Source organism: Gymnoscopelus microlampas, assembly GCF_963454915.1.
Source record: "Gymnoscopelus microlampas genome assembly, chromosome: 5".
Lineage (NCBI taxonomy): Eukaryota > Metazoa > Chordata > Actinopteri > Myctophiformes > Myctophidae > Gymnoscopelus > Gymnoscopelus microlampas.
This window is the reverse complement of record NC_139942.1, coordinates 32209122-32231581: the sequence shown is the minus strand read 5'-3', so window position 1 is coordinate 32231581 and position 22460 is coordinate 32209122. Positions and strand designations below refer to the sequence as shown.

Sequence of the window (22460 nt, the reverse complement as noted above, 5' to 3'; positions counted from 1 at the left end):
CATGCCCAGTATGTACACTAGAAATATCTAGGTATATATTGGTATGTATTGTGGGAATATTACAAGTTGCTAAACATTGTTCCTAAGACTTAAATTCAAACATGACAAAATACAGTATATGGGTTTGTTTGTTGTCATTTAGTTGCCAAAGTTGATAAAGCTCTGAATACAAGGACTGATATCTCAATTTAGTATGAATTATAAAGGTACCTACCACTATATATAAAGGACAAATCAAGATTTTTTCAAGTTTACATTGTCAGCACTACAAAGATAACAGTACAATTGTAGTTGTATTTGTACAGTATTTCAAATTGTCATGATGCTGAAGTTGCAAAAGGCGTATGATGCTACTTGTTACAGTACCTACAGTATATGTATGTATATACAGTAGATTTCCCTCCCTAAAAATGGAGTGCAGAATTTGTAATGTACACCATGCGTGCATTTGCTGGCGGTACATTATGCGTGCATTTGTTGGCACTACACTGCATTACCTCAAAGAGCAGAATCTTTCCAACAGCAGAGGGGGATAGTGGTCTATTAAACTGGTGCCACATACCGTATATGAATATAAATCCAGATATTTGTTGTTTTCTTTGAAAGGCAGATGCAGCGTGATATCATGATCATGATTTTTTTTAATGCAATCCATCGGCTTTTACTGTTATGATAAAACATCAGCTGTATAGCACAGTAAATAGAGGGCTACAATTTGTAGTCCTAAAATCCGTTGTGGGTTCTCTCGCCACATTTCTGATGATTAAAAAAAAAAAAAAAGGTCTGTGGTTACCATTTCTAATAATATCTCAACCATGGATTTGGGAGTTTACTTTTGTAAACTTCTATTAACCCATTAAGACCTGGAACTGTGTCATTTTTTGATTTAAGCTAAAAAGCTTTATTTTACACTTTGGCTATTCAAAAATGGCAAATATACAAGCTCATAGCGCGGCACCGAGTGCCGCGCTATGAGCTTGTAGATCTGCTATTTTTTTTAAATCGTGAAAATGCGTGAAAATCTTTGAAATATATATATTTTTAAAGCGAACATTTTTAACTCAAATCTTTGTTTCTGGGGGTCCCTGGAACAAAATATTTTGATGGGGGTCCGCGGCCAAATACATATAATTTTGGGGGTCCTTGACATGAAAAAGTTTGAGCACCACTGATATAGAAACATAAGTTTTTCAGAAAACTGTTGGGATTTAGGAGACGTGTAGAATCGGCTTCAGTGTGTGGTTCAAAGATTCCACTGAAAATCTGCAGTAGGAACCCATAGCAGAGGCTAGGCTCACTTACAATAAAATGTCATCCCTGTAACACTCTATTGATTCAAATGAAATGACCCACCTAAAACTTCAAAAACATTCAAGTGTCTGCTTGAGAACGACTACCGATGGTCATTATGACACACTGTAGTAGTGTACAATCCAGCTTCTGCTGATTGAACTGCCAGTGGAATCTCCCTCCAAGGTTACCAGCCCATCACGGTCCAGTTTGAAGGTCAGCCGAGGGCTGAGTGGTACGTCGCCCGGGGCACAGAATCTGGCCAAAGGCCCTGCGGAAGCTACCGTGGCAGAGTGGGTAGAGGAAGGGGTTAATGGCTGAGTTGAGCCACAGGAGCCAGAAGGTGACCTCGTACCAGTGGTGTTGGACGCACCGCCCCCTGCAGGCGGCACGGATGATCATCAGCAGGGTGTAGGGCGCCCAGCAGATGGCAAACACACACACTATGACGGCCAGGGACTTGGCGATCTTCCTGTCCCTGGACAGACGGCTGGGCCGGGTAACCCTGGGGGACGAGGGGTCCAATTGGCCCTTAGAGGGAGAGGAGGTCTGGGAATGGACGGAGCCCGTGAGTGCCAGTCTCATGCCCACCCCCCAGTTCTTCTGAGCGAACAGGGCAGCCCGGCAGCCTGGCTCGCCGGGCCGGAGGTGGGAAGGGCCTTCCTCGCGTTGGTGGAGCAGCCTCCTCCTCCTGCGGATGCTGAAGTAGATGCTCAGGTTGAAAAAGGCCACCGAGACGAACGGGCAGAAGAACTCCAGCGTGGAGGCGCTGAGCAGGAAATACCAAGTGTAATAGAACTCGGCAAAGCATTCCTTCTTTGGCACTCGGGTCCTGCCCTCTGCCAGCTCCCAGAATATGATGGCTGGTCCATAAAGGACAAACGCCAGCACCCAGACAGCAACCATCTTCATGATGACCTGGTGGGTCATGCCCTGTCTGGCACGGTAGCTCACCTGCAGCAAATACAAAAAAAATTATGCTGTTTCTGTCACTATTATTAATGTAAATGTTGTGTTCTGAAAACACAACGTAATGGCATATAGAGTAGTCTATGATTAATGCATAAACAGTATAATTCATGAAAATCTGCCATGTTCATCTATCTACAGAGAAAATAAGAGGATAAAAAACGGTATGTCTTTGTAGAGTTAGACTACTACTAAGTTAGTAATGTACCACTGACCAAAAGTCAATGAATTACCACCCACAAGCCAATTATCTACATTAACATAATCTTCAATGTTCCTGTCCACAACATTGGCCAGCAGCCATTGTAACTAACCATCTCTGTTATATATATAACCGTCTGTTCGGATCCACAGCTGAAATAAACGCAGTCCTTCCATATAACTGATAAATAATGTATTGACTGTGCTAAGTGCTCTGTCTTAATGTAGGTCTACCATAGAACAGAAGAGCATATGGTTTGTGCTGTATGTTCAATCCATACAGAACCTGTTGCCCTGGCTGAAATTTTGATGAACGTTAATCATTGAAACATTTGATGGTGCACTGTAGGTTATGCCATCAGCAGACCATGAGGGTTGAGTCTTATCACTGACCTAGTATCAAACCTAAACAAAACCTTTTCCCATGCACTTCGTGCTCAGGCTTTGAGGATGCTTAACCTCACTAACAAACACTTACGCTCACAATTAGTCTGAATCCCAATCCTGTCTTTTTCACGGGTGAACTACAACTTCTGACACTACCTGCTCTTTCTCTTTCAGTATTTCAGTGTAAAATGCTTTTAGGAAAATGCTGCTTGACTGCCGGCGAACGGTTTCTGCTGTGATTGATCATACAGTGTTGGTGGGACCAGAGCAGACGAAAGAGGATCTCTATGATCAAAGCTAACACTCATGCGGATTAAAGGAGAGGCTCTCTCGCTAGTGTTATTTGTATTCATTGCTCTGATGTTAAGTGTCTGCTTGAGAAAAAAATACAGAACACTCTTTGTCTACAGTCCTGGGCCTCACCCTACCTTTGAGTTAACACACATGCACATTCACACACACACACACACACACACACACACACACACACACACACACACACACACACACACACACACACACACACAGACACAGACACAGACACACAGACACACACGAGAGAACAGTCACCTGGCTGGCAGCTGCAGGGGCCTATATGTCTATAACTACTATTAAATATCTGTCAAAATATTTTTGTATTTGTACAACACTGGAAGTGTACTACAAATAAAGGTTAGCATGTTTTTAAAACACAGTTGTACTGTAGTTGGCCAAAATGGCAAGACTGAAACCGAATCATGGGTGGATTATGACTGTAATGTCAATTTAGTTTATAGTTGTGCAAGTGATCCACATAATTGCCTATTATCATCTTCATACCTGGCATACATCTTGGCAATTACAATTGATAAAGCAGATCTGAGTTATCAGAGCCACTCCAGTACCAGGCCAAGCCTGTCCTGAAGTTGAAACATGACCTTTCTGCCTTCATCATGAGGGAGGGCTATAATTAGGGGTGGCACTGGGCCTGAATGGGTCATGAATGATTAACCTGTGCAGATGGGCTCATTTGGGACAGTGTGGTGCTACTGGCCCCACTGATGACCTGGGCGGTTCAACCCTCAAAAACAAAGTAACGGACCACCAGTAGTGACCGACGGTATTGGGTTTTTACACTTCCAGAGTTACATTAACACTCAGGATTTTACTGTGCACAAGGGAAAAGGCACTCCTTTCAACCTTTTGGAATCTAATACTGAGATGAATCCCAGTGAAGCTGCCATCCAGAGAATTGAGCTCTAACATCATTGTACTTTGGTCATGATGGAAGTTTCATTTTCTTTTGGATGTATGGCATATCAAGATTCTTATTTCTGATTGAGGGCCATGTGTATCATTCCAGATCAGTGGTGGAAAGTAACTAAGTACATTTACTTAAGTACTGTACTTAATTACAATTTTGAGGTATTTGTACTTTACTTAAGTATTTCCAATTACCAATACTTTTACTTCTACTCCACTACATCTCAGAGGCAAATATTGTACTTTTACTCCACTACAATTATTTGAAAACTTTAGTTCCTAGTTACTTTGCAGATTATAAATGATTACATTATAAAGCATACATTAACCACTTTAGCCCTATTTTATACCTAGGCTATTTGAAAATAGCCGATCTACAAGCTCACAACGCGTCGCGATGCGACGCGTTGTGAGCTTGTAGATCTGCTATTTTCAAACATTTTAGTACTTTTACTTTTGGTACTTTAAGTACATTTTGATACCAATACTTTTGTACTTTTACTCAAGTAAATTTGTTATTCCGCACTTTTACTTGTAACATAGTACTTCTACATTGCAGTATTGATACTTTTACTTAAGTATAACATTTGAGTACTTTTTCCACCACTGTTCCAGATGAGAAGTAAAAGATTGTAAACTCACCGCTTGGGTGACAGAGAGGAAGCGGTCGTAGCTGATGAGGACAATGTTGAAGACAGAGGCTGAACACAGCAAGTAGTCCATGACCAGCCACAGCTTACAGAGTCCTCTGCCCAGTGTCCACCTGCCTGTAAGTGTATAAGGGATGTACAGCGGGATGCAGAACGCCCCTGGGAAACCAGGTGTTGGCAAGAATTATTTAAATAAGTACATTTACACTTGAGTGAAGTATGTTATGAAAATACACTTCTCAGATATCTCCATCTGCAATAGCAAGCTGGCCTATAGCATTAAACACTCTACACTCTAGAGACGGGGCCACTAGATTAATTTTTGACCTATGCAGTGATGAAAGAGAAGGTTAATGATTACAATAATAATAATCATCATCATAAACATAATCATCATAAAGTAGGCTATTAGTATTTTACATCTACGTCTCATCGGCTATTTAGTAATCAGAAAATACATTTTCAGGATACCACTTTTATCCAATCAGGAGAAAGACAAAGATATTTTATCAGCTTCAATTTTGTCTCTTCATTTTTCTTTTTTTCTTTTCATAACTTCTAATTACATTTTATGGTGTAGGCTATCTTTTAGAGACAGATAACAGATAGCTCTGTTACTAAACATTGTATTGTATGTAGCTCTTGGGAATTATAATTTTCTTTTGTTTTAATCAAATTGTATCTTCAGGCTTGTAAAATACAAAATACTGGATATAGGCAACGTAGGCTATATTAAATCAAATTCAGAAATGGCCTACTCTGACTTTAAGCATCATGAACAATAGAGGTAGGATTGTGAGAATAATTTGTCTCTGCAGGCTGAAAACATTGATGATATACTGTAGGATGAATGCTTAGACTTACCAACAAGAAAATCTGATATTGCCAAATTCAAGAAGTAGAAATTGCATTGCTTTCTCAAACTCTTGTCCACTTTGAACGCTAAAATCACCAAAGCGTTGCCCAAAACAATCACAACAACCAAAGTCAGCATCATCAGCAGCAAGATCACATCAGGTCCCGTAAATACGAAGATGCTCTGAAATCTGGTTGCATTGTCAAGAAAGTGCACACTTGAGTTCGAATCCGACTGATCTTCAGACATTGTCCTGGATTTGAATTGACGATCGTGTCGCTACGCATTTAATCAGAAACAGCGCAGTCAGTGGTCCGAACTGAAGTTCCGAACGATGGTGAAAAGCAACAGGTGCCACGCGTCGCGAATGAGTTTGGTTTGGATACCCCAGCACCCCACAACAAACCATTTAACACAGTGGTGGAAAAAGTTCTCAAATGTTTTGCTTAAATCAATACGGCAATGTAAAATACTCTGTTAGGCCTACAAGTAAAAGTCCGGAATTCAAAATTGACTTGAGAAAAAGTACAAAAGTATTAAGTTAATCACTCTCCACGATAGCTCCTAGATTAGGTCCCCTGTACCGGCTCCGGGCAGAGGTGGGATCCGTCCAAACGTAGTGAAGATTTTCGCAACATCGTATCCAAAAAGTAAAGAAAGTTGCAGAGATGTACAGATGTTTAAGATTTTTCCGGAAAGTAACATTTTTAGGACGGGGTTGAAAAAAACGTTTAAATCGCTTATTTAGTCAGCCTGTGCTATGTTTTCCCATTCAATCTGGAAGAACCCCCGACGGCAGGTGCCAGTACTGCTCCCGATTCGGCTACAATGGGAAAACATGGCACAGGCTGACTAGATAAGCGATTTAAACAGTTTTTTCAATCCCGTCCTAAAAAAATACTTTCCGGAAAAATCTTAAACATCTGTAGGTCTCTGGGAATACCTTTACTTTTTGGATACGATGTTGCAAAAAAGGTGATCTTCACTACGTTTGGACGGACTCCACCTCTGCCGGAGCCTGTACAGCGGGACCTCATCTAGCTATCTCTATAGTCTCACCAGCATCTAGGCGCGCACTGCACACTGCTTGCACTTAGTGCGTCAAACATGTATTTGATTTGCTGAAGGATGAAAACGGTTCTGTTGAGCAAATAAAGAGCAGTCAGTAATCATCTCCGTGAATGCTGTCTCCAGTGGGAATATGTCACACAGCTGATTTCCATGCTAAACAATCAAGTTAACAATAAATGCAGCATTTAAAAGGATCCCTGGAAAATAAGCCTTTGTATGTCTAAATACATTATAATTGCCCTCTATAAGTAAAATTAGAAGCACCTGAAATATTGTATTTATTTTCTAAATAGCGAATCTTTTACTCAAGGGGGACAATTACTCCTGTGGCAAGTTGATGATGTCATTGTCCATGTGTGGTCCAGCCCAATAGAATGCATGTGCTAATAAAACGATTTTTAAAAATATTGTTTTGATGCTCATATTAACCATAGGAAGTATTACGTTGATTTTTGACCACACATACAAATTACATCGTCAACTTGCCACAGGCGTTGTCCCCCTTGAGTAAAATATGAACTATCTCTAAAATAAATAAAATATTTAAGGTGCTTAAGGCAACCATGCAAGTCAGAAGTATTGATGACATTAACTTTAGCCTATTTTAAAACTTTCACATTAATCAAAACCACATTCACACAACCAGTATCTCTTTCCCCAATCCCTGCTCTGACTAATGAGTCAGCTGACAATCATCTCTGACTGACATGAAGCATCACAGGCTTGATAACAATGACCTGCAAAAATGCCAATGGCTAGTGGAGCAGACTCATTTCAATATGTTGATTTTGCACATGTATAAAAGATCAAACATGCAAGACCATGGCAGCACCAGTAAAGCATCCAAGGATGTGTCTTGTCACAATATTCTTTACATGGTTACAGGGGCGTGCACAGATAGACTATAGGTGGTGCTAGAGCGCCTGCCCTTTGCCCTCTTGACCAGAAGTGCCCTTTTTCTCTTTTTTTTCTTCAGTTTACAGCAGGGGTCTTCAACAGGGGGTCCGAGACCCCTAGGGGGTCCTCAGAGTTACTACAGAGGGTCCGCCAAATCTTTATGTGATATGATTTTTCTTTTTACCGTAACCACTCAAAACCTAGCATCCCTTTTCTGAGGAGAACTTTAGCCAAAAAATAGCAGATCTACAAGCCCACAACGCCTCGCGCTGCGAGGCGTTGTGGGCTTGTAGATCGGCTATTTTTGGCAAAGAGGTATAGGTGTAGAGGGAAAAAAGAGCAGACCAAGTAAACAAAAAAAAGTATAAGAGCACCTGCCCCTCAAAATGTCTGTGCACGCCACTGCATGGTTACTGTATATGCAAGTAAACAGAACATTGCTGAGGTCCATTTATACTCTCTCTGAGTATTTTCAACACTGTTCTGAAGATCTTGTGAAGAACAGTGGTGAAACACAGCTGTGGTCCCACACTGTGGAAATGGCAAAAACACTACAGTCCTGCAGACGTGACTGAAGACGCTCACGCTCGGTTTCATTATGATTTATTTTAAAGCAGATGGACCACACACAACACACAGCAAAATTCTTAGTGTGTATAAGCTCAAAAGTGGACCCTTGTGGGTCCAGTTTGACACTTTCAGAGTTAAACATTAGACCAAGGATTTACTGTGCACAATCTCAGATAGGAATTGTTGGCCTAAAACACACGATTCTAATCCGAAACGTCTCAAATTGTATTGCCATAGCATTCTCATTCACCACACACACACACACACACACACACACACACACACACACACACACACACACACACACACACACACACACACACACACACACACACACACACACACACACACACTCAGAGCAGTTTGTTTATTGCCAGTACATGTACAAGTGTGTTAATATACTCTACCATACATATTGGTTAAAGTAATGATTTATTTGTGTATATATATATATATACACACACACACACACACACACACACACACACACACACACACACACACACACACACACACACACACACACACACACACACACACACACACACACACACACACACACACACACACACTGTAAATACATACCAGATTTCAGGTGTGTGGGGGTGTGTGTGTGTGTGTGTGTGTGTGTGTGTGTGTGTGTGTGTGTGTGTGTGTGTGTGTGTGTGTGTGTGTGTGTGTGTGTGTGTGTGTGTGTGTGTGTGTATAGACTTCCTACATTCTTGACCTATTGTAATTAAAACACATCCCTCCAAATGGTGTCCACAAGTCAACAGAATGACACTCACATAACTCCAATAATGAAGGATGATCATGTGTGCAATTGGCTAAAGAACACATTCTTTTCAATGGGATCATTTTACATCACTTAAAAATCAAATCAAAGAAAGAGATCCTGCACACTGTTTGGAAATGCAAAACGGATGCTCTTCATTCCTTGAATTTTTGCAAGTTCCAGACAGTGTGCGGGACCTCTTGCTTTGATTTGATATCGAAGATCCTTTTCTGAACATTTGGACCTCCCTGGTTGTTCTACGCACCTGTCACTAACCTTTGAGGTGTGCATCGGCCTTCTTTAAAAAAAAAAAGACCTGGGACCTATCGGTGTCACTTTTTTCAATTGAGCAAAAAAAGCATTATTTTACACTTTTTTTTTTACACTATTCAAAAATAGCAGATCTACAAGCTCGTAGCGCGGCACCGAGTGCCGCGCTACGAGCTTGTAGATCTGCTATTTTTGAAAAATCGTGACAATGTGTGCAAATTAATATATTATATTATATATATATATATTAATATATTTATATTATTTTAAAGCGAACATTTTTAACCCAAATCTTTGCTTCTGGGGGTCCCTGGAACAAAATATTTTGAGATGGGGGTCGGCGGCCAAATACATATCATTTTGGGGGTCCTTGACATGAAAAGGTTTGAGAACCACTGATATAGAAACATACGTTTTTCAGAAAACTGTTGGGATTTAGAAGACATTAATAAGAATCGGCCTCAGGTCTTAATGGGTTAAAAACAAAGCAGATGCACCAACAGTGAGGCCTTGAGACTTGTGCGGCGTGCCAGAGCGATCAAGCGCCTGTGCTGGGCAGCCGATGGACTTGTGCATTGACAAGCACGCTTGCCCAAATTCCATAGTGAGTTTGACAACGTCCTGGTTTTCCACATTCACTGTTACATATACATAGATTGACTGGTTGTTGATGTTGTTGTTTTTGTTGTTGTTTTAGTCCAGCATAGTGTGGTACATTACATTCTCCCTATACTAACTGCTATAGTACACCTAAAATACACTTTAGTACACATACTTTAAAGTCAGGTTTTAACTCACAGGATACTGATATCTGCTGAGGATTGCAAACACTATGTACTGTAAATGCGATGACAATCCTGGCAGCTTGTTTCAGATATGGTAGTCCAGATTGAACTGCTGCATAAGTACCTGCAGCATGCTGCCTCTTCAGCACAGGTGCATAATATCCTGCAGGCAATAGTTTAACCACATTAACCCCGACATTGCTATTTCAGGCATGCCATTATACTGTAGGTAAAAGCCAAACAACAAGCTCAACACATTGCATCGAGGTGCTTTATGAGCTTGTAGATCAGCTATTTTAGCTATTCTGCGTATGATGAAGGATATAGGGCTCATGCTGGTTATTTGTCAACAAATCATTTATTTTCCAAGCAACCTGGATAACGTGATGATGGACTGGCAAGAACTCATGTACACATGAAGGGAAACCATGTTTTGTACAACATATGCTGCAGAATACTGGAGACACAGAAGAGACACAGAACATCAAAGAGACTATTTGATCTGTGTAGGTCTACATCAGTAGATGTGTGCAGGTCTACCTCTGAGGATTGTGGGATACTAATGCATGACAGCACAAATACAAATCAGAGTGGGATTTGTTGTTGGGCAAAAACATTATCTTCCAACTCACTCAAGTTTCCATCTTACGGTATTGTGAATAGAAACACCAATGGTGGAAAGTAACTAAGTACATTTACTCAAGTACTGTACTTAAGTACAATTTTGAGGTATTTGTACTTTACTTGAGTATTTCCAATTTCCAATACTTTTACTTCTACTCCACTACATCTCAGAGGCAAATATTGTACTTTTACTCCACTACATTTATTTGAAAACTTTAGTTACTAGTTACTTTTCAGATATTCATTATGATATAATGAAACATACATTAACCACTTTAAACCTATTTTATATCTAGGCTATTTGAAAATAGCCGATCTACAAGCTCACAACGCGTCGCATCGCGACGCGTTGTGAGCTTGTAGATCTGCTATTTTCAAATATTTTGTACCTTTATTTTTGGTACTTTAAGTACATTTTGATGCCAATACTTTTGTACTTTTACTCAAGTAAATTTGAATTCTGGACTTTTACTTGTAATAGAGAATTTTCATATTGCAGTATTGGTACTTTTACTTAAGTAAAGAATCCGAGTACTTTTTCCACCACTGCAACTCACTCAAGTTTCCATCTTACGGTATTGTGAATAGAAACACCCCACACACGTTTTGCTTCCTTCGGAGCCAGGCGGTGTCATTGCACAGCATGCAGTCAAATAATACGGAACAATCTTCTGATACTCGGACTGCTCTCAGTGAAGGGAATATATCAAGTGTTAACTTTCCACTACCTCTCTCTCACTGTCTCTTCCACTGCCTGTCCCTAAAATGTCCCTGGTGGGGATTCTATCTCCAGGTTCCCTTTGAAGCATGCCTTCTCTTTGCCTCCATTATCTTGTCATTTGTGGGGGATTACGCTCTGGAGCACACACAGTCCACCCTGCCGCTTAAGAACTGTGACAGCTTACAATAATTGCCAAGCTAATTAACAGGAAGTACAGACAGTAGTGCAGCATACTTCTTCCCTCGCCAGACCTGATTTGATGAATATACTTTGATTAATGTATGCAGCAGCGGTGCTTCCAAGGCACTGTTATAGTACATGACACTGATAATACTGACTGATTTATACACGTTAAGAAATCATCAGGCCCACTGCTGACTGGCACAGTGATTAAGTTGAAGAAAGTGGGCTGCCTGGCAACTTGAGCTATAAAAATAGCTTAAAGGGGGATTTTGGACCACGGTTTTCTTATCTTTTCTATGATGTTATGATATCCTAGGATGAATGGTACAGTAGAAAAATGTCATAACTCCATCCCGGGTCCGCCACAGCTAAAAACGTGCACCAATAGGCCTTGCGCTAGATCGCATATTTTGATCGTTTTTTGTTTGTTTTTGGTGAGATCTGACGTTCATAGTGACAGAACACTATGCAATGTGATTGTCTTGAATGCGCCCCACCGAATGTCTCGCTAGACGAGATTGAAATCTTGAGATTGAAATCTCGAGATTGAAATCTCGTCTAGCGAGACTTCTGGTGGGCGTGCGTTTTTAGCATTGGCGGACCCGGGATGGAGTTATGAAATTTTTCTACTGTGCCATTCATCCTAGGATATCACAACATCATAGAAAAGGTAAGAAAATTCCCCTTTAAAAATAGATTTATATAAGGCTAACATTTTCAATTAAACAACTCATTTGGTATAATCTTTCACATGTATATTTTTCACAATACCCATTCTACATAAATATGTTTTTGACAACTTCTCTAAACACTATTAGGCCCCGCCTGTTTTGTGCAGCCAGCGCAGCCTAAAAAACTGAGTATCTTGCAGAGCGGACGTTGCAGAGTCTTGACGTTGCCAAGCCGGTCCGCCTTCGACTCATCTGATTGGACAGAGGGGCAAAAGCTCCTATCTGCTTCAAATCTATCTGGGAACCCATCGTCAAATAAAAAGGAAAAACAGCGCCCCCAGCGTTTTTCACTTTTGAATTTGACTGTGGGGGGAGTGATTAAATAGACGGACGCTGACTGGAAACCGACGTTTTGGTCTGCCCTCAGCCCTCCACTTCCGGTGGTGCGCCTATGTTTTTATTCCCACCAACAATATTTCTCCACGGAACACTAACACCATACCTCCCAAAGAACATGGAACGTTTTGGTTATAAGCCCACTTGTTTCTATGATGAAAGAACAAGTTAAAATGTTACTAACTATCCGTGGTTTTATCGGCTCCGAGGACGCTATTGTTAAATGAGTTTGGGTTTGTTTTCAGTGGGAAGCCAGCGCACAGATGTAAATCCCGGCCACTACATTTGATTGGGTAAAGCACGGCCTGCTTCCTGATGGGCACGCCCACTTGTAGGCCAATGCTCACACGTTCTGAACGGGGCTCCCGACAGATTCAGTATAGCGCAGCTCTGAATCTGTTCTTGAGAGATTATAGCTTCAAATAGACTTTTTATCTATTGGAGGTGCCCTGGCGCATCAAACGTATAAACGCAAGGTGTCCACAACACATGGCTGCGCAAGGGCTACAAAACGCTCTGTTCCCATTGAAAATGAAAACCAATGCAAAAAGACGGCCACATAAGCAGAAAGTTAGGTGTGACCGTACACTTAAACACCGTACACTTAAACACGAGGCAAACCCTGCTTGCCTCGTGTGGCCAGACTATATCACAATAATGTTTTTTGCACTGGCAGATTCGTCTGGTCCCAGGCTAGGACCCTGCAGAATTCGTTTTTGACATGTTCCTCTATATTTTGATCTTCTCACTGTTTGTTTTGATAGCCCCAAAAACCTCCAAACCTCCAAAACAAACAGTGAAAACAAAATACTGTGAGAGGGTAATAAGGGCAGATGTGTTCCTGCAGGTAAACACCACCACACTACTCCAGTTGCTGATAACTGCTAGTATAGAGTGAAATGATGGATACTTTTTATTTTTATTATGTAGGCCTACGCCTATATACAGGGCAAAGTCATATGCCTTTAAGTTTGATTGAACTTTTTGGACCCCACTATATTGTAGAAAATTGTGTTTCAGATTCAGGGTGAGCTTCATAGACTATCAGTATTGTGTGAATTAATGTTTTTTGTTTATTTCAGACATTTAACCACTAAAACCCTCATTATTAAGTAAACTTGACCATTGGCTCTGTACTTGATCTGCTCTTTTCCCCCTTCACACAAAACCTCTTTGCCGAAAATAGCAGATCTACAAACATGTTGTGTGCTTGTAGATCTGCTAATGTTCGGCTAATGTTCCCCTCAGAATAGAGATTCTAGGGTTGAAGTGGTTAAAAAGAAAATCCATATCACACAAAGATTTGGTGCCCCCCCCTGTAGTAACTCTGAGGATCACCTAGGGGTCCCGGACCCCCTGTTGAAGACCCCTGGGCTAGGCTACTTCAGTGATGTGTTCGGTGAGTGTTGGGAGGGGCTAAAGACTGATAAGCATACCAAGCCCTTTTCATAAAGATCTGATCAGGATATTTTCGCTTTTTTTTGTTGAAAATTATGGATTTTTCTTATTTATTTATTTGTGTATTAATTTCGCCAATACATGCCAAAAACAGCGACGCAGTGAAAGTGGTAGGCTATGCACAATGAAACCAAGGCTCTGGGAAAAACCTAGTAAATACTTCCACCTAGTGTACAAGAGATGAAAATGGAAATCATTTTGTATGAAAACCAAACGATCAATGATGCACTCCCCCCTGGAATTATGAGGAAACAGGCTATCTCGCGACGGTTGACAGTCGACCACTTCATTCTTAAACATTGGTATACCATCCGATATCCTGTTTTATAGGCTACTCTTTAAGTTTAGTTATTATACAAGTTAACACACACAGGTCACATGAGCAGCCCAGCTATGGCTGCAGCTGTCAGCTGGTTTAAATGATCACATTTCACTTGAGCAACTGTCCAACGTTCCAGGTCGTCTCGTTGTAAAATGACTGCGAAACCTGTGAGTTGAACTTGGCTACATGTTGTTGTCCTACATTATTTATTTGCACACTGTTGCAATATAGGCCTATAGCCTGTATGTTGTGTGTGTGACAGACAGTGAACTGATAGTTCAGTTTGCCCCCCTCAAATATTTTAATCTGTATTTTTCCATTGTTTTGATCGTTTAAAATTAAAGCCCCGCCTGCCCATATGGAGGAATGAGGAATCCTTAAGCGTTTTTTAACATTTTGAAATTTGGTGAAACATGTTTAGGGATTGTAGCCTATTGGCTTTTAATGTTTAGATTGCAGGTTGTAGCCTATAGCCTATAACGTATAGACTATAGGCTACAACTTGCTACAACTCCACATCAAATGCCAATGCATTATCATAAAACTTTTATAGGCTATAGTCCAGTTATAGTCAAAATGTGTTAATATTGAATCAAAATAATTTTAACCACTTTAACCCTATAGCCTATTTGAAAATAGCCCATCTACAAGCTCACAAAGCAACATGATTTAATACTGTACTTTGTATTTAAAAAATGTTATCAACACAAATCGTGTATGGGGTACCTGGCACAAAATACTTTCAGATGGGGTCCATGGCTAAATACATATATTTGGGGGTCCTTGACCTGAAAAAGTTTGGCCACTGGCCTATACTGTATGAGCTGCTTAGGTTTTTGATGTGTTCAATTAAATAACTGTTATGATGACTTTTAATGTAGCTACAATACATATTTGTTTAAGGAGGCGAGTAACACCTCAGAAAGTAGTGTGGCGATGGAGCCATCTAATCCAGAGGAACAGCTGCTCCACTATGCAAAGAGCGGCAGTTGTTTCCAAATTCAAAAACTCCTCCATTTAAGAACTGAGCAGAAGCAATGTCTCAACATCAACTGCAAATGTAAGTGAATTATTGACAAAAATCTATTTGAAACCATTCAAACCGGGAACGCGTCTGTGTACCACTTTAACCATTAGTTTTATACTTTTGGCTATTCAAAAATAGCAGATATACAAGCTCATAGCGCTATGAGCTTGTAGATCTGCTATTTTTGAAAAATCTTGAAAATCTTTGAATATATATATATATATATACTTTTAAAGCAAACATTCTAAACTCAAATCTTTGCTTCTGGGGGGTCCCTGGAACAACATATTTTGAGATGAGGGTCCGTGGCCAAATCATATCATTTTGGGGGTCCTTGACATGAAAAAGTTTGAGAGCCACTGAGTTTTTTCAAAAAACTGTTAGGATTTAGAAGACATTTGTAGAATCCCCAGAAGCAAAGATTTGAGTTACAAATATTCAGCTTTAAAAACATATTCAAAGATTTTCACGATTCTTCAAAAAATAGCAGATCTACAAGCTCATAGCGTGGCACTCGGTGCTGCGCTATGAGCTTGAAGATCTGCTATTTTTGAATAGCCAAAGAAATCTAAAATGACACAGATACGTCCCCGGATTGAATGGGTTAACAAACACCACCATCACATAGCTGAAGTCTTGTTAGACTGACTAATAAGAAGTCTTGTTAGACTGACTAATAAGAATTCTTATTGACTGTCATTCTAGCTAAGCACAGAGCCAGTGCAGGATGGACCCCACTGCATTTGGCCAGTTATTCTGGTCACATTGACACAGTGGAAGAACTGCTCAAGGTAATTGGGTGCTGTGAAACTGCATTTTGTATGTAGATGCATATTATATGTTTCTCAAGTGGTTTGCCACCAATGTCATGGGTTTGTGGATGTGTCCGTATAGGCAGGTGCTGATGTAAATGTGCAGAACAACTTGGGCGATACACCGCTACACACAGCTTCCCACATTGGAAGAAAGGTGAAATAGTACTAATGTTCTAATTCTTTTCACTCTGTTGGCTTCTGTATTTTGTTTACCGGGCACATCTGCCTCACCATAAGCCAAATTCTCAACACATAACTCTGATAATATTTGTACCACCCTCTAGAGACGATCCACATGCATTCATTCGGTTTTCCCTATTGAAGGGTTTGAGTGATGTAAAAAAGAACATGTCATTTTCCCCCCTACTGTAAATGAAGTAATCAATTATTTCCAATGGACCGTATAGGAGATTGTTCTGTTGCTGCTGAGGTATGATGCCAGCGCCAACATAATCAATGGAACAGCCCAAATCCCCAAAGACGTCACAGAGGATGATGAAATCATTACTATGCTAGAGGGTATGTGGTGATTGCGGGCTGAAAAAATAGAAAATGATTGATGGACTCTCATTGCTGTAGGTGTGCTTGACATGGTTCTCAAAATGGTTTCATTTATACAGCTGCAGAGAGAAGAGAGGAACTTAGGCAAGAAGACAAGTTTCTGCAAGCAGCCAGAGACGGAGATATCGCCACGCTGTCAAAACTGGTCAGTATCTGACACTGAGCCTTTGGGCAAAATATAGAGGCAGGCTGTTGATGGCAATATTTCCCATTGGGAACATAGTGGACTGGGTGCTTCTATGCTTGACCTCAGCTGTTAACTTGTCCTTGTCGGCGGCTGCTGAGCATGTTGCTAAAGTTTGTGCTCATTAGTTCAATCTAACAAGGGGCCACACAATGTATCATAACAACATCATGTTGGGAGGTTTGATGCTTGTGGATGAGTGAAGTTGGCATTTCATATATATACACCAAAAAAAAAATCTTCCTGCCTTGTTATGTTGTTGCCCTTGTTCACTCAACTCTCTGTTCACTTGTTCACTGTCTGATGTTAATCCCTCAGCTCAGCCAAGAGGAGCCCCCTGACGTCCACTGCAGGGATCTGGTGGGCAACACGCCATTACACTGTGCAGCCTACAGGGGGCACAAAGAGTGTGTTCTAAAGCTACTCCGATCTGGAGCCAACCCCAGTATCAAAAACAAGAATGGTATAGTAGATCAGTCAGTCTTCTCAATCTTTCCCCGTCATTTTATTGAATCTATCTAATTAAACATTAGCTCAAATAATGCTGTTGCTTATTGCTGTAATGAATGAACATCATGTGTTTTCAAAACAGTTATATTAACAGTTGCGTGCAAAGAGCTGATGATTCATGTAAATTATCACTGGTCCAGAGGGGCTTGAAGTCAGCGAGCCAAAAAATATACAACTCAATCTCTCTAGCCGCTAGAGGGTGAGTTAAATCTTTTTGACTGGCTGACTTTTTTGCAGATCAGACAGTATCTGATTTGGCCCATAATGAAGAACTTAGACTGATTCTGGCAGCCTGTAATGTCCAGGTAAATACCATGTAATGCTTCATTCTATACTATATTATATTACTGTATACTGTATGCATTATATAATGCTGCAGGCATGTTAAGTTAAGTGTAATTTTGTATAACTATTATCTTCCCCAAAGGATGAGAAAAGTGCAGCACGCAAGTTTGAAGGCCCACTTTGGAAGGTACTCCAGTGTTGGGAGAGATGTACAGTCAGGTTACAGGGATTTATACCAAAAATAGCTCATATCCATGTCTACCTTTTGACAGAGTTCACGTTTAGTTGGCTGGCGGTCACACTGGGTGGTTATTGAAGATGGAACCCTGTCCTGGTACCCCAGTCAGTGAGTTATTATCCCCTTTAGACATTTCTGTTAAACAGATGATAGATGGGTGGATGGGTGACATTTCTTTCCTATCTGCCTGGAGTTTGCAATGTGTATAGGGTCCTTTTATGTCTAACTTTCATAAATCTATCCATGTCCCTCTTTAGAGCTGATGCACTGGCTGGAATAAGAAAGCAGGGCTTTAAGACTCTAACACAAGCCTACTGTAAGGTAATATAATTTGGGCTCTATAATACAGTGTTGTCATTGTTTATAAAGATTCCAAATGTATATTTAATTTAAATCAGTTGAATTTCAACATGCATTCACAATCAGAGGAATTATTGGCTTTCTAATGTTGGCAATATTTCTGCTAACATTTAGTATATATTCAGAGGGATTGCTCAAATCACAGATTGCCATCACACGTGGCAACATTGTTTAAGAATCATGAGACTTCCAAGTGCTTGACTTATTTTAATCTACTAAATAACATTAAAAAGGAATTTGTGAACGAGTCTCTGCCATCCATCTGGCTTCGATAGAGCAGGTTATTTGCTGTAGCTACCGTTTGAGATCTCCATAGTGACTGTAGGTATGTATGTGCAGTAAGCGATTTCATCATGTACGTGCAGGTCAAACCATGGGATAATTGCCTCTTCACCATCAAATGCCTTGATGACACCATCCATTGCTTTAAGGTCTCCTCCACGACTGATTCAATGGCCAAAAGAAAAGTGAGGTTGGATTGACATGACTTACATACAGAAACCTTGTATCTCTATATTTCATCTTTTTCATAAATGTATGCTATTGGTCATCCTTTAACCACTTACCCCCTAGTCTATATTTTGTCATATGACAGTGTTGCACAATAGTAGCAAAAATACCAGTACTGGTATGGTTTGTGGTATTTTTGCCACAACGGCAACACGACATACAGTAGGTTTCCGTCCAATAGCGACGATATTCTACACCCTTCCCCGCTGTGTACTTTCTAACTTATTTTTGGATGCACTTGTCTTTTTATGTGCATTTAGAGATGGATGGATGCCGTGGCAAAGCATTCAGCCTACAGTACCGGGCACTGTGCTCAACGGCAGATTGTGGATTATGATGAAGGAAGTGCATCACTGGGGAACTTGGCACAAGCCCTTCAGGTGAGATCAATTAAAGTTAGGAGTTTAAATGATCCTCAGTGTTAATTTAACTCTTGAGATTGTACAAATTGAACCAAATGGACCCATACATTTGGTTCCATTTGTACACGCTCATAAAACTCTCATAGTTAAACTAACACTCAGGCTTTTACAGTGTGGGGTTTAGAGCTGGCTGTAGCTGTGTGAACTTCACTACACACGATTCCATTTCCTTGATGACAAACCACTCTTTCAGGTAGCTGACGCCTGCCAACAGAAATTGGCAAGTGAAACATCTACATTTCTCTCTATGGTGAAAAATGCAGAGGATCAGGGTAAGAGAGTGATGTGGCATCTTCTGCTATACTATAAAATCTTGAGTGTTCATTGAAGAGTGTACAAATGTAACCAAATGGACCGTTCCATTTGGTTTCATTTGTACACTGTCAGACAAATGGATAAACTAATAGGCGGCTGTAGCTGAGTGGGTAGAGAGCATAGAGTTAAAAAATAATAGAGAGGGCACCGTAAATCCCCGCCCATCCACTTGCATTGAGTTGCTCACCCAGCGCATACTCTTAAATCCATAGATTTATAATATATCGAGATGGCGGATTGCCCCGCCCCCAGCTATTAATTTCTATGAAAGTTGCTCAGTGGAGTTTGAAGCACCCGGAAGTCTTCCAGAAGTTTAAAACTGGATCCATTGGGTCTAATAGAATCTGTCTGCCGGAAGTACCAATATTGGGTCGAATAGGGGTGGCCATAGAGTTATGAGCTGGCACACAAACGGTAGAAGCATTTTAAATGCGTAAGTGTTGCATTCTCAGATTGACCGTGCGGCTCTGGGGGCTTGCCTAAATCACCCCTTCTTTCGGGTTGGGAAATGTGACAGGCGGGGCCTATTTGGGGCTTCTGTGACACGTTTTGCGTCATGGAGGTGACGCGTTTTCCCTCCATGGGCAACCCTGTGCGTAAGCTTGTGCGCAAGCTTGTGAGTCGAGCCCATTGGTCGAAACCGTTTTCGATCGTTCGTGACAGTGGACCCCGGCCGTTTTAAGCTGCTGTGCCTATGAATGGCCAGCATGTCCAATGCGCTTCAATGTAACCTCAGCTCACCCAGTCTACCTGTCGAAGTGTCCCTGAGCAAGACACTTAACCCCTAATAGCTCACCTGAGCCATCTTAGCAGCCATCTGCTGGATAAATGCTGAAAAGTCATTTCTCCTCCCCAGGGGGCCAGAAAATACTTCCCTTCCTCTTTCCCTAAGACTGAGGATTTTACTGTTAATACATTCACTTACTGTAGTTTGAACTCTTGCATGTTAAAGACAATTAATATATGTTTTATTATGACTTTTTGTTCTTCCTGTTTTTTAAGCACTGGCTGCTCCCCTTATGCTGAAAGCCAAGGAGACCTGCAGCCTCTCCAGTGAGACCTGTGCTGCCCTCCACCTCTGCCTGGGATTGTTGTCCAAACAGGAGGAGGTAGAGAAATAATATATTCAACATTTTCTCCCATACGCACATACAACTGTTTTTATTAGGAGCAGACTGTTATCTTTGATCATGTAGAATCTAGCTTGTGTTTGTGAAGTTTTGCTGAAGACAGTTCTCTTTTCTTTTTTTTTTACCTGTATTCATGCGTCAGAGTCTATCTTTATCCCCATTGATTCCTACAGACTTTTGCACGCACCCATGTGCTGCTCTCCTATTGGCTTCGGAATTCATGCTGAATGGTTATCAAAATAACCTAACCCCTCCCACTTAACGTAGCTCCCTCTCCACCATACGGTAAGTGTGAGTGAGATAATATCTGTGTGTGTGTGTGTGTGTGTGTTGGGGGAGCAGAGGTGTGTGTATCCCTGTCCACCTGTCCTATAGTGACCATGCTGTGCCCTTGGGGGAGCCACAGAACAGTGTGCTAATCACTAGCGTGGCTGTAGGAAGGACACAGGCAAGATCCGCTTTTATGCTGAGGTCTGCATTCAGCTCGTAGATCAGTGCAGGCAGACAGACACACACACACACACACACACACACACACACACACACACACACACACACACACACCCACACACACACACACACACACACACACACCGAGGCGCTTTGGCTCCTGCTCTAGGGAAAGACTGTGCATTGAGGGAGGGAAGTCGAGCGCGTGCATATTCACAGGCTCTGACTGTCTCATGCGTTCAACCCCTCGCACATTAACAACACACCCGCTCACAGCCACGCTTCCTCCAGCCCAGCAGAGCGTCCGAGCAGTTGGAGGAGAGGATAGAAACATCTGCACAGGTACAAGTGGACAACTTGCTCTTTTATCTCATTCTTTATTCTCTGCGTCCTTGCTTTTCATTGTCATCGGAACAACTGGCTACGTTTTTTGCAGTGGGCTTGCTCCCTGAGGACATGGTATAGATTTTGTTTTGTTTTTTACTTTTGGGTTGTTCTATTTAGAGATGGCCTAGAACAATATTTAAAGCAGGAATCTATTCTCACAGTAAAATCCTGAGTGTTCATTTAACTCTGAAAGTGTAAAAATTGACCCGTAACTGCACTATACTGTATGCTGCAGTCATTCCTATGGTTTTTAGAATCTCTCCTAGATGAAGAGGTATTTGCATACTGAAACCTTCAGTGCTCTGTGGCCTTTATGCATACTGCATAAACTGACCATTAGCTTTTACTGTCATACATGTTGTCAACTACTGTAAAAGGCATTGGGGGTGCTACTGTATATGCTGTGCATAGATTAGAAGCTTGAAGATTCTTCTGAAATTGTCATAATTGATCAAAGTCAAACTGGAGAGACTAGAAGTGTGTGGAACGTTATGTCGAGAGAGCTTTTTGTGACTTTCCAAAATGTGAATCTGCAGAAGCTGAAATGATCCACAATAATCGGGGCTGGTACGGGGCCAGAACTGTCAGACTGAGAACTATAATTGGGTTTAGACTGGGATTAGGATGATCCTCAGTTCAGAGAGGCACCCACAGACCCCCAGTTTAAATTCATGGCCTTGCTGAATGCACTGAATAGCTGCACAGATGTCCTAATACATCTAATACAATTAAAGAAATTCAGAGCATCGTTCTCGTGCTAGGGGATTTTTAGCCTCCTTTATCATAAAGATGCTCATTTGCCTGAAGCTGCATTAAAGGACGACTTCACCCATTTTTAACCTATCTTCATATAATAGGTCCTCACTAATCCTCATGATAATATGGTAACGGTCTCAGAGGAGGGCTGTGGACAGTTCAAAACCTGCCT

The 22460-nt window shown here is 41.1% G+C and overlaps 3 protein-coding genes across 3 annotated transcripts in view; 2 read left to right on the top strand and 1 right to left on the bottom strand.

Moving 5' to 3' along the window:
* Positions 1 to 1470: 1470 nt before the first annotated feature.
* Positions 1471 to 5853, bottom strand: LOC311044810 (histamine H3 receptor-like). Its single transcript, XM_084056620.1, has 3 exons — positions 5604 to 5853; positions 4732 to 4898; positions 1471 to 2244 (listed from the first exon to the last, which is right to left on the bottom strand). Exons 1-3 carry the CDS (start codon positions 5842 to 5844, stop codon positions 1489 to 1491), a joined length of 1164 nt encoding a protein of 387 aa, XP_083912746.1. The 5' UTR covers positions 5845 to 5853; the 3' UTR covers positions 1471 to 1488.
* A 9394-nt stretch (positions 5854 to 15247) lies between these two features.
* Positions 15248 to 17867, top strand: LOC311045038 (oxysterol-binding protein-related protein 1-like; the record flags this gene model as incomplete). Its single annotated transcript, XM_084056849.1, has 7 exons — positions 15248 to 15398; positions 16071 to 16156; positions 16260 to 16334; positions 16588 to 16699; positions 16801 to 16886; positions 17244 to 17388; positions 17863 to 17867. The coding sequence occupies exons 1-7, from the start codon at positions 15275 to 15277 to the stop codon at positions 17865 to 17867; spliced, it is 633 nt and encodes a 210-aa protein (XP_083912975.1). The 5' UTR covers positions 15248 to 15274.
* A 310-nt stretch (positions 17868 to 18177) lies between these two features.
* LOC311045363 (oxysterol-binding protein-related protein 1-like) overlaps positions 18178 to 22460 on the top strand; it is a 28212-nt gene continuing 23929 nt past the window's right edge. The window contains exons 1-5 of the mRNA XM_084057208.1: positions 18178 to 18279; positions 18684 to 18785; positions 19089 to 19208; positions 19444 to 19522; positions 20568 to 20674. Of these exons, the coding sequence (XP_083913334.1) occupies positions 18202 to 18279; positions 18684 to 18785; positions 19089 to 19208; positions 19444 to 19522; positions 20568 to 20674 (486 nt within the window). The 5' untranslated portion in view covers positions 18178 to 18201. The remainder of the gene's footprint in view (positions 18280 to 18683; positions 18786 to 19088; positions 19209 to 19443; positions 19523 to 20567; positions 20675 to 22460) is intronic.